A 12,012-nucleotide genomic window follows, 5' to 3' on the forward strand; every position below is an offset into this window, starting at 1 on the left:
ACAATATGAACAATACAATCGCCATAATAAACGATATTTTATAAAAATAGAAATATCAATGGTGGAATATTTGATAAAATCGTAGACCGCAATAATAAAATAAATTTGTATTTGAACTTGATAGAGTGTTCCATCCTGAAAGCAAAGCTATTAGCGAATTTTCTATTGAATTTGGCCCCAATAAAAAGAAGACGCTGTCTCGACGTGTTCCCAAAAAGTGGAAATCTCGCGATCTTTATTATATTTAGCTTTTGAGCCACGGTTCGTTTAGCGCCTGGTAACAAGTCCACGAAACACTCTTCCAAAAAAGAAGACGGAGATAAAAACTTAGAAGCTATATATACCATTATATTCGGTGAGTCTAGGGAGCGCGCTTTTATGCGGATCACGAACGGCTTGGATCTTCCATTCGAGAGAAAAAGATAAGGTCATTCCCTTCGACGCCTCGTCCGCGACTCTCCGGTTCGAAGGTGCCAACCGCATCACCCACGAATTTATCCACTGATTCTCCGGAGTATCAATCACGAGATCTACCCTCTCGCTTCCGAAACAGACCCGCGACTCCATTTCGATCCAATGGGAACCATCTTTTTCCTATTGTTTCTTAGCAGACGCGCCAATACTTTTGTCTTTGGCAAGTTCCAAATTGCCCATTTATACCGCTGAATCGATTGGTCTAATCTTTTAAACTGACATCTTGCGGCTTCGTTATTTATCGTAACTTATGAAAATGTGTCTCGCGGTTTTTTAGGTTTAGGTTTAGGAAGCTTGTTGATTGCAAAAGCGTTATTCACTCGCAATTTCAATAGTGTATACAACCAGGAATCCATACCTCTACTTGGAACGCTTATCCTGCCGTATCGCGGATGGTAAGATTACGCTGACGGCTTTGGCCCCGCCTACGAGAGAAAAAATCCCCTTTGCGCGCGCTCCCCTCTCACGTTGTTGTTAGTTAAGTTAACATAGTGACGTCAAAAAAACCGTCAGCCACATCGAGACGAAAATCTGCCGCCATAAGCATTCCATGGATTTCTGATACAACTTAATAAATAATTTCATAATAGCTTATTAAAGCATCATTTTAGCACGTATTATAGTCAATAATTTATTTATTTATATGGCGATTTTTTTTGGGTTGCACTCAATATCTTTTATGTTCGAAAAGTTAGCTCCTTCACTCTATAAAAATCAACTTATCCCGGTATCAAATTTGTCTTCCGAAACGATTGAAGTAGATTCCGGTGACGTTTTTCCCTCCCCCTTTTGTGCCCGGGCCGAAATTAGATCATGATGATCGTTTCAACATTCTTGTTTTAGTATTATGTTTAAAAATATTCAATACTCATCGGAAGAAAAAGTTATTTTATTAAAAGTTTTGATATTCACAAATGGAAATTCACGCAACGGATCTAAGTGGACAATGATAAATTCAAATATTTATTCACGGTCTTACGCGCCGAATAAACAGACAACTCGAAACTTTGGCAAACAAATTATTCCCGAAACTCCGGCGATAAAAACGAATCATCGTATTTGTTATTTTGTTAATAACGTTCTTTTGTTCGGGAAACTGGGACGCTGCCGAAAGGCATTTGCCCCAACACGGAGGACCAGACAAGTCTCGCCGCCCGTTTCGAAGCGGCTGACCTCGAAAGAATTCTCTCCGTGCCATCACTCTCGCCTGGCCTGCTCTTTTTACGAGCGCTTGTTTCCTGATTTCGGGGTTTCATTACGTTCTGTTTTGTCTGCTGGACAACTATAAAAAGGTCTTTCCTCGGCGGCCATTGTGGAGAAAAAAACTGGAAGGCGTCTGCGGACTTTGCCAAAATCAGGGTGAGGTTTATTTCGAAATACGATTTGAAGGATGATGGCGGGTTTCTAGGAATGGTTTGGGTACGGGCTGCGTTATCTCCATCTCTGTGAGGGTGTCTCCACTCCAGTCTCCAGTTTGCGCTTCTGTTATGGGTTTCCATTCTCCTTAGTAACCTTGACTCCGGGGCGACAAAGAACGGACAATCAGAATAAAAATGTATTTTTTGGGTCTTCACTGCAAAATCCGGTCTGCACTTTCCGCTGTAAGATCTGGTCTTCGTCCTCCGGGTCTCCGCTTTCCGCTGTAAGATTTGGTCTCAGTTCTCCAGATTTCCGTTTTCCGCTGTAAGATCTGGTCTCCGTTCTCTAGGTTTCCACTTTCCGCTGTAAGATCTGGTCTCCGTTCTCTAGGTTTCCACTTTCCGCTGTAAGATCTGGTCTCCGTTCTCTAGGTTTCCACTTTCCGCTGTAATATCTGGTCTCCGTTCTCTAGGTTTCCACTTTCCGCTGTAAGATCTGGTCTCAGTTCTCCGGATTTCCGCTTTCCGCTGTAAGATCTGGTCTCCGTTCTCTAGGTTTCCACTTTCCGCTGTAAGATCTGGTCTCCGTTCTCTAGGTTTCCGCTTTCCGCTGTAAGATCTGGTCTCAGTTCTCCGGATTTCCGCTTTCCGCTGTAAGATCTGGTCTCCGTTCTCCAGGTCTCCGATCTCAATTGTAAGATTTGGTCTCCGTTCTCCAGGTCTCCGATCTCAATTGTAAGATTTGGTCTCCGTTCTCCAGGTCTCCGATCTCAATTGTAAGATCTGATCTCCATTCTCCGGGTCTCCACTTTCCGCTGTAAGATCTGGTCTTCGTCCTCCGGGTCTCCACTTTCCGCTGTAAGATCTGGTCTCCGTACTCTAGGTTTCCAGTTTTCACTATAAGGTACGCTTTTCAGCTATCGCCGCTTCTAGGGTCCCCAACCTCCTTGGCTCGAGACTGGGGAGCGTAGCCTCCGTTTTACGCGAGGTGGCACTGCCATTTCCATTTTTACGCAACGTCCCTTTAAAATATATTGGTCAATGAACTCGGTCTTCGGGAGAATAAACGAGCTAGACGTCTGATTTTTATTTCTCTTCCAAAGCGTCGAACATTTTCGGCTCTTTCTTTTTTGTCCTTTGTTTGGTATTTAGTCGACCTTTTCCGACCATAGTAAGCCTTAGTTTCGTTGGGGTGTTCTTATTAAAAGTGGCTGGCTAATCTGACGTAACTCGGACGGAATGACCCAGGCCTGCCTAATGAAGATGGATGAATTATGTTATTTCGCGACTACTTTCGCAGTTATTGGGTTTTCGTTTAAAAATCTATTCCGTTTATATATATCGTCATTCGCTTCGGCGATTCTAAACGGAGTTGAGTTCGAACGAGTCGGTGTATCTTGGCGAGAGGGCGTGACGGTCGTTATTTCTCCTTAAACCCCTTGATTGGCTGGTCGTGTTTACTAAATCGTACACCGCCGTCTACGATCTTTTCTTCTTTAGCGAAAATCTATACGAACGAGTCTATCTATACCCGCGTTTCGTCCTTATTATCGAGAGTCGCCACATCAACAAGCCACGGAAGTCATTAACGGTAAACGGCGACCGCCACTCCCCCCTCCTGACCATTAATCTATCCCCCCACCCCACTCCTCCCTCTTTCGTTGTGTCTTTGCGAGCGCCATCTTTTTTTATTTTATTTATCGAAGGGTGGCCACCTCCGCCGTCGGGGGTGTCGCCCGGTTGAAGAGATGGAGAAATAAGATTTGAAAGGGGAAATTTGTGCATTCGCTGGTTTCACCGCTCCGTCCCAAATTGGGGAACGGTAAAAGATGGTGAAAAAAGGGAAGGAGGTTTGTCTGCCGCGCTATTTGGGGCTCGTTTTGTCGTCAATCAATCTAGATCCCCTTTCGCGCGCTCTCTTTCCTTTTACACTTTGCAGTTTGCCCTCAACCCATCCTCTCCTCTTCCATGCCAAGACACAATCCGCTGTTTTGTCTCCTTTTCTTTTATCGGCTCGGTCGCCCCTGATGGAATTGTTCTAATAGATGGCGTCGCCGTCGCTGATTTAAAAGTTATTAGAGTCGTAAGTGGGAAAACTTTCCGTATTTTTCCGAAAAAAATAATAAAGTTTTCATTCCATGATTAGTCTAATATATTGTTTGCAAATTTAAATAAAGCGGAATTATCGCCTAATTTATTCGAATCTAAAAGTAAAACTAAACCACTAGACTAGTTTAAACTGATTAACAATATAACACTACTAATGTTTTGTAGTATGTTTACTGTTATTAAACATTTTATATCGATAAAAAGTTAAAAACATTTTTCAATTTTTTATTTTTCCGATTTGCCGAAAATTTTCTGGAAATTTTTCCGCATTAAATTTTCCCGGAAAATTAACAACACTAAAAATTATTAATTAACTATGTGCACCCCACACAAGGAGAACGCAACCCGTCAAAAGTCGTGCATATTCTTGCGTACAGTTTTCATTGGTTAGACGCTTTAGCGCCTGCTATCGTCGGAAGGGGAAAATATGGAAATTGTCTTCCCCCCGTCCGTAAAACCCTCAGCGTAAAGGTTCGTCCAATGACATCTGTACACCCCTTGTTGCTCCTAGCTATGTGTAAAATCGTGATTGCGGTCTTCGATTAGGGTTGGTTTTTTTATCAATAGATGGCTCTTTCATTCTATAATTAATTTACTTTTATCAGTTACCCTTACCAAAATTATGTTTCGAAAATAAAACCTTAAAAAAAGACTTATTCAAAGCCCATAATAAATCATGAATAAGTCTCCCACAGTCCAAAACTCAGACTAAAAATATACTTAAATCTAGATACAATCAAGTTTTATTTACGTTTCTTTAAGCTAGCCTTAAAGAAGACTCGTTTTTAGCTCTATTTAAGATCTTGCTATGAGACCTAATTTAGATTTGTTTTTTGCGATTTGTTTGAGACTTGATTTAAACCCCGTTTTCCGTGATTTTTGGGAGATTTGATTTAAACCCAGATTTTTTATTTGTAGGGACCCAATTTAGTCCCGCGTTTTACTATTTGTGGGAGACTTAATTTAAACTTGTTTTTTGCGATTTGTTTGAAACTTGATTTAAACACTATTTCCGTGATTTCTAGGAGATTCGGTTTAAACCCATATTTTTTAATTTTTAGGAAACTCAATTTAGACAGGATTTTTGCGATTTGAAAGACACTGCATTAAAATTCGCTTTCTGTAGGAGCCTCAATTAAGACCTGTATTTTACTATTTGTAGGAGACTCTATTTATACCTGCGTTTTACTATTTGTAGGAGACTCTATTTATACCTGCGTTTTACTATTTGTAGGAGACTCTACTAAGACTTTTTTAATGCGATTTTTAGGAGACTCGATCTAAACTCTGGATATACTGGTAAATCTGCCGATATGAGTACAACCAGGGTGCCCTATATGTGAGCAGTCCACTGTGATTTATAGTTAAATTCTTCACCAGTTATTGCATGGCCACGGCCGTCTCGAGATCTGCTTCGCGCTCATAGCGGCCCAGGCGATCGTACGAAAATCGCGTATGGGAAATTAGTTCAAAAACTTCTCACATCGTTTTCTGGCGCTAGTCTAGCCTCCCCTTGAGAAAATTCGCAGCCATGTTATCGAATGGGAGGAACTGCGCGGAACTTTGGAATTTCAATTATTATCGCGTAATGTGTAATTTTTTGTAAAATATTTTTTTAGTAATATTTAAGTTAATTAATAATAAAAAAGTTAAACACCTCTTGAGATTTTTTAACGCAAAGTAAAGTTTTGAAAAACGTTATTAAAATTTGGTCATTCTGGAGCCAGAAGTCGCCGTCGACGTTTTATGTATATAAATGTAAACATAAACACGTGGTTCTCCTTACAGCTGTATTTTTGCTATGTAGCAACTTCCAGAGGCCTTTGTTTTGTATTAATGTTTAAAAATTTATTTTAATTAAAGTAGTGAAATAAATGAATTTTAATTAACTAACTGACACTTGGAAGATCACTATGAATGAAAATAGTGATGGAAACTTGGAAGGTATTTAAATCTGATAAATATAATAAACCAATGTGAATTTCCCACTGAATGATACACAACTAAAAATTTAGAAAACTAAAATTTACAACTTGAGTACTTTTCAAGAAAGAGGCTTATGCACAAGTTCTTTCACTTTCTCAAATTTTGCGGACAGAGTTTTGGTAATATTTGTGATAATTGGAAGTACAACCTTTCAACAAATTAAATCAGCAATTTCATTCGGTGATTATTATTCAAATCACATTGGATGTAAGGGCATAGAGCAATTTTTGGCCACAAGTGGATTTCAATGTTTTTTTAAAATGGCAGGTGAATCCCGGAGATAGGGTACAGCTCTCTCTATGAATGTTGTTACTATAGCCATTAACATGATAAAGCTTTGCTGCGGATACCTAAGGTTTCCTCTGTCAGACAATTTTATCAATCCAACTAATGGTGAGTCAGAATTAGGCTGTGATACATTTTCAAGGCACAATTCGCAAAAATGTTTTTCCTCTAGGATTTGTACTACATAACCAGCCAAGTATGCGATACTTGCTAGCCGTAAGGTGTATCTGGGTACTCATAACTTCAGATGGTAACGTAACTTCATTGCCGTTAAAAATAGTTGAAAATCCATCGAGTCTAGTATCAATCATGGCTGATAGATCTGTGAAGCTGTCTTGGGGAACGTTAGATGTTTTAGGTTTTGTTAATGATATAGTGCCTCTCTTAAGGTAGGATTCCAAACTGAATATAGTTTCTCTTGCATCAAGCATGTCTTTCTATCCAGCCATTTTCCTGAGAATGCTGAAAAACATTTCAATAGCATCGCTCGTTAAATTTCTTGTCAAGACAAACTGGAAACCAGATTTAAGGAGGTATGACACACAAGATATTGTAGACAATGAAGTTATTCTAATAGATATTATAGATTCATATGTTTCCTTTGTCAATATTTTCTTTAATTTGCGGATCTTTAGACCTTGATAGTAATCACTTTCCTTAAAATGTCCCACTACAAAACAAATCTTGCGTGATGCGTAAGCTTCATTGACCCCAAAATCTTTTCTAGATATGTTCTTAGTCCATAATTTGCATAAACTTTCATCAACTGGAAACTGATGAAATTATACATTGATATTCTTCTTAGATTCACAGAATGGAACACAACAAATTTTTGTGGTGGGCATTTTTGCAAATTAAAAATAGGCAATATTTTAAAACTTAAGTTTGAGAAATGTGAACTTAATTTAAAGAATAATAAAGGTATTTATTAAATAATATGAATAATATTGTGGTTATTTATTTAAAATTCTGATAAAAAATGCGAATACTGGTTTTGAAAATTGTGAAAAACAAAAGAAACTTTGGTTAGGCTTAGCAATTAACTAATAAAACTCAATATAAGCATATTACTTTAATTAAATAAATGTTTTAAATGAAAACTTATTAGATAAAGATCAAATCATAAGATGTATATCCCAAACTTTCCAGAAGTTTTTGAAAAACAATGCAAAAAGGATTAACTAGTTGAATTTACCGCCATAGAAAACTATTAAATATCCCGCTAATTTTTTACATTTAAGGGGGGGCTCAGACAGCGCTCCTAGTGTTAAAAGAAGGTATTCGCGGAAATACATAGGAGAGGAAATCTTTGCCTGGGCCGCTATGAGCGCGAAGCAGATCTCGAGACGGCCGTGGCATGGCGGTCGCTATACAGCAGACCACTTTCACGGTCGGGCGTCCGTTCAAATCCAACGTTAAAATAATTATTAAACACTGAATCAAAAATGACTACTATGTTCAGCTGCCATGCTGGATTGCAAGTTCTAAAATCTCCAGATTTCATGGCTGGCTCTAGATGCTAGGCTACTTTTAACTCAGCTCAGTTTATTTACACACTCATACGGAATAAATTTTACTTGAAAGTAAATATCCTAGTTTAAAAATTTATATATATTTATATTATTTAGTATACTTAAAAATTTTAAACGGTTATTTTATTACAAAAATTTTAGGGTTTCAAGTGAGTTGAGCTTAACCAAAATTAGCCAGCCCATCCCTTAAGACCATTTTATAACCAAGATTCAAGTTGCAATCCATCATGGCAGTTGAACAATAAGCTTTTAATAACCTGTTTAATATCAAACTTAAGTGGCCATTATATTTACGATTACTTTTATTTTAACTTCAAATTGTAACCTCTAAGCAACTTTCAAGTCACCAGAAATGAATCTCCCCATATGAGACTAAAGTGAAGTCTTAAATGACTCTTATTTTAATCTAAAATTGTAACCCATAATCAACTCTCATTTAAGCCTTTTTCAAGTCCTCAAAATTGAGTATCCCAATATGAGACTAAAGCGAAGTTTAAATAACCCTTATTCTAATCAAATATTCTAACCCATAATCAACTCTCATTTAAGCCTTTTTCAAGTCCCCAAAATTGAGTCTCCCAATATGAGACTAAAGTGAAGTCTTAAATAACCCTTATTCTAATCTAATATTGTAACCTCTAAGCAACTCTCAATTAAGCCTCTTTCAAGTCCGTAAAAATGGGTCTCCCCATATGAGACTAAAGTGAAGTCTTAAATAACTCTTATTCTAATCTAATATTGTAACCCACAATCAACTCTCAATTAAGCTTCTCTCAAGTCTCCAGAATTGGGTCTTCCAAAATGAGACTATAATGAGTTTCATCTAAATATATATTAATAAAACTCTTTTAGTGAGACTGAAATAGATTTTATTTAGGACCCAAAATTCGGGTCTCAGTTTTCTATGCTTACATAATACTTAAAAATCCTTGATCCTTCATTGAGACTAATTAGCGACTAAAGTAAGACTCACATTTTGGTAAGGGTAGCTAATCTTGAATTCAATGAAATCTTAATTAAATTTAATTACTATTTAAAAATTTTAGTTTGCTCAGATTTTCTATGTATTTTAATTTTGTAAGAACCTATTTTTTGCCAATTTTTATTCCACCCTTGAAATACATTATGTGACTTAAATCAACGATTTTTTTTAAAAATCACTTAATTTTGATTTTAGTCATGATTTAAATCAGCCAACGCGGTTTCCGATTTAACACTTCTCGCTCGACTCGAAGGGGTTTTGCAAATTGGGTCGCGTCTGGGATAGCGTTGAATACTAAAACACTGTTTGTACCTAAATGGGTTAGAGTGTGCAATAACTGGTGGCTTTACCGGGGAGTCGGGGTCCGGCTCTTGTAACCCATAAGGGCGGTGGCGCACTGGGAGATGTTAGCTCTGATCAAATGGTCCTATCTCCACCTCCAACTTCGGTCAGGTTTGGGCTGGATACTGAACTTCGGTTCAGGCTAACGGAGAGGGTCCAGGCAAACTGGCCGCCTCGGCGGATTGGGTAGCCTGCTGTGGGGCGGCGAGCCTCCATATGCGGGCACGGCGGTCCTGTTTCCCGGCCTTTTGGAGCCCACCGGGATCTCCGGTGCCAGCGGTGCCGGGTTACTTGGGCTGCTGTGTGCTCGTCGTTCCCCTTTAGGAGCTCTTTCCAAAGGGTTTGGCTCCTTACCTTCATAGGTAGGGTGTCGGCTGGAGTTGCTATAGCATCCATTCTAAATCCCACTGCTGTGTGCGAAGTGGGGATTGGTCCACCCATTGCTGCACCTTCTGCTGGGTTGAGTGGCTTGCGTCAAAGGTGAGACCATCAGTAGTAGGATTCTGCTACCCATGCTGGATTTGTCACCTGTCCGGGCTAGGGGGACGCTGGCGTAGGGCACTATGATGATAGGCCTCCGGTGGTATGGTCTCTGTTACTAGGTACACCGGGCTATAAATTCTGACACACTGTTTGTACACTTTGGCGTTCTTGTTCGTTTTGCGGCTTCAATCTAAAGAACGATAGAAACAATGGAACGGCGGGGGGCGATTCCCGTTGATAACGTCGGCGCTGGGACCCCCCCGGCAACTTAATGAAGGAAAAAAGATCGGTTCGACGATGCCCCTTTTTCTCCATTTCCACAATTTGTGTCGGGCCAATTTTCTTTTCCCCGTACCAAATATCCCCGGAATTTCTCTTCTTCTGGTATCGTTCTTTTTTTATCTTACTTTCTCTCTCCATCCTCCCGATTCTCTCCATCCTCCCGCTCCTCCGCGGCATCCCAGCGCGCGATTGCCTTCGAGTCTGTAAACAAAATTTATCACCGTCCCGCTCTCTTCTCCCTCCGTCCGAACTGCGCGTCGTAGGCTAGAAAAGGGATGGTATAAAGTCCACCCAGGGACATCCACGGTTACTTGTTGCCAAGGGCTGGCTCCGTCTCGGAATTTTCGCAACGCGAGGAGACGTTTAATGACACGCGGAATGAGTTCTTTTCGAAGGAGACGATATCGGGCGTCCAACAAACCCTTTTAGAATGTTTATAGCCGACCCCCTCCCCGACCAATATACGCCATTCCTTTGTAGAGTGAAGAACGCGCGTCTGCATGGGCTGGAGGAGTGATATTACGAGTCGTAGTTGTAGTTCTCTCTGAGAGAAAATGAAGGAAAAGAAACGTTCCTAAGAAACCCTATCTCGACCCAGAAAGAAAAGGCATAATAGCCTGCCCAATTACTAAAGGATTTACGATGTTTTGATACCCGCGCGTCCCCGTGTTTCAACTCTCTCTCTCTTTCTATCCTTAACTTGATTTATTTACTTCGGCGCTTATTTTCTATCAAGTCCGTTGTGTTTTAGATCATTTGGCTTCATTTCTTGAATAAACAAGATCTAAAAAGACATTGTAACCGACGTTTACGTTTCGCTATAAGAATTAAGAACGGTTGACGACCAACATTTGACGGAAATATTTCGTCTTTTACAATCTATAGTTTAACTCTTAGTTTTGCGATCACCTTATTTTGTTACCATAGTAACCCTTTCAGTAGAATTTTACATTTATTGTATAATAATCAGCTAGGCTAATACCCAAGGCACCACCATAGGCCTAAGTCATCAAGCGACTTTTAAAGCCATTAATTCAAGTGGCCGGGTTACAATGCGTAGGAGGGTTGTGGCAAGCCCTGCATGCCACGCGAGCCAACAGCTCCCAACACTAACTATTACCGTTAGAGCTCTGGGAAAAACCGCTTAAACCAGTGGGGAGATAACTTGCAAACTCAACGCAGAAGGAGTTGGTTACGGCGTTGCAGCAACAGGGTTCGTACACGACGTGGAAAACCTGGAAAAGTCAGGGAAAATTTTAAAATGTTTCCAAAAGGTCAGGGAAAAGTCAAGGAATTTGAATGTGTTTCCAAAAGGTCAGGGAAAAGTCAGGGAATTTGAAAATTATTCCAAAAGGTCAGGGAAAAGTCAGGGAATTTGAAAATTATTCCAAATAGTCAGGGAAAAGTCAAGGAATTTGAAAATTGTTCCAAAATGTCGGGGAAAAGTCAGGGAATTTGAATATTATTCCAAAATGTCCGGGGAAAGTCAAGGAATTTCAAAATGGACCTAAAAAGTAAGGGAATTTTAAAATGGCACCAAGAAAATCAGACAAATAAATTTTTGAAATATGTATTAAAAATACATAATACATATTTTTCAAGATTTTACCTGAAACCATTCATTTACTCTACAAAAATGGTCAGGAAAATTTGTCAATTTGGTCAGAGAAAACCTGGAAATGTCAGGGAATTTAATTCCGGAAATTTGGTACGAACCCTGAGCAACGCCATTGGCGAGGAGGGCTGGATCCGGGATGAGGCCTTCTCATTACTCTAATTATCCGAGCAACTGGCCTCTTCTCACCGTCCGCCTTCGCCCGCCGCGATCGATACACGGAGAGAGAGCGAACCAGAGAAATTACCGCTTTGCGTACGCGTCCTATGGTCTGAGACGGACCGGCAAAAAGAAGAACCAAGATTATTTTTAGACCTCGCGCACCCCCCCCCCCCCCCGCTTCTCGTTTTTCTCAGGGTGTTGACGATGGAATGGTCCATTGGGTTTTTTTGGGGAGGGCCGATCCCACTTTCTCGACTCTCCGCACGGCCTTAAAACCCCCAAAACCTTGTCTCTGGCAGTCCCTCCGTATATGGATTATTTACACTCTCTTAAATACAATTTTGATCCCGTTGAATCGTGGATTAATATATACAGGGTGTTTCAAAGCTTATGCAAAAATTT

The 12,012-nt window shown here is 39.9% G+C and overlaps 2 protein-coding genes across 5 annotated transcripts in view; both read left to right on the forward strand.

The window, feature by feature from the left end:
• LOC149922437 (CUGBP Elav-like family member 4) overlaps window positions 1-12,012 on the forward strand; it is a 412,846-nt gene that overhangs the window by 41,188 nt on the left and 359,646 nt on the right. The window lies entirely within an intron of this gene.
• The window catches only part of LOC149922438 (uncharacterized), a 45,630-nt gene continuing 39,751 nt past the window's right edge, over window positions 6,134-12,012 (forward strand). Inside the window, exons 1-3 of the mRNA XM_090163864.1 lie at window positions 6,134-6,320; window positions 6,385-6,601; window positions 7,018-7,133. Coding sequence (XP_090019990.1) covers window positions 6,227-6,320; window positions 6,385-6,601; window positions 7,018-7,133 — 427 coding nt within the window. The 5' untranslated portion in view covers window positions 6,134-6,226. The remainder of the gene's footprint in view (window positions 6,321-6,384; window positions 6,602-7,017; window positions 7,134-12,012) is intronic.

The sequence above is a fragment of the Leiobunum rupestre genome, chromosome 11 (assembly GCF_980474605.1).
Source record: "Leiobunum rupestre chromosome 11, qqLeiRupe1.1.hap1, whole genome shotgun sequence".
Taxonomy (NCBI): domain Eukaryota; kingdom Metazoa; phylum Arthropoda; class Arachnida; order Opiliones; family Sclerosomatidae; genus Leiobunum; species Leiobunum rupestre.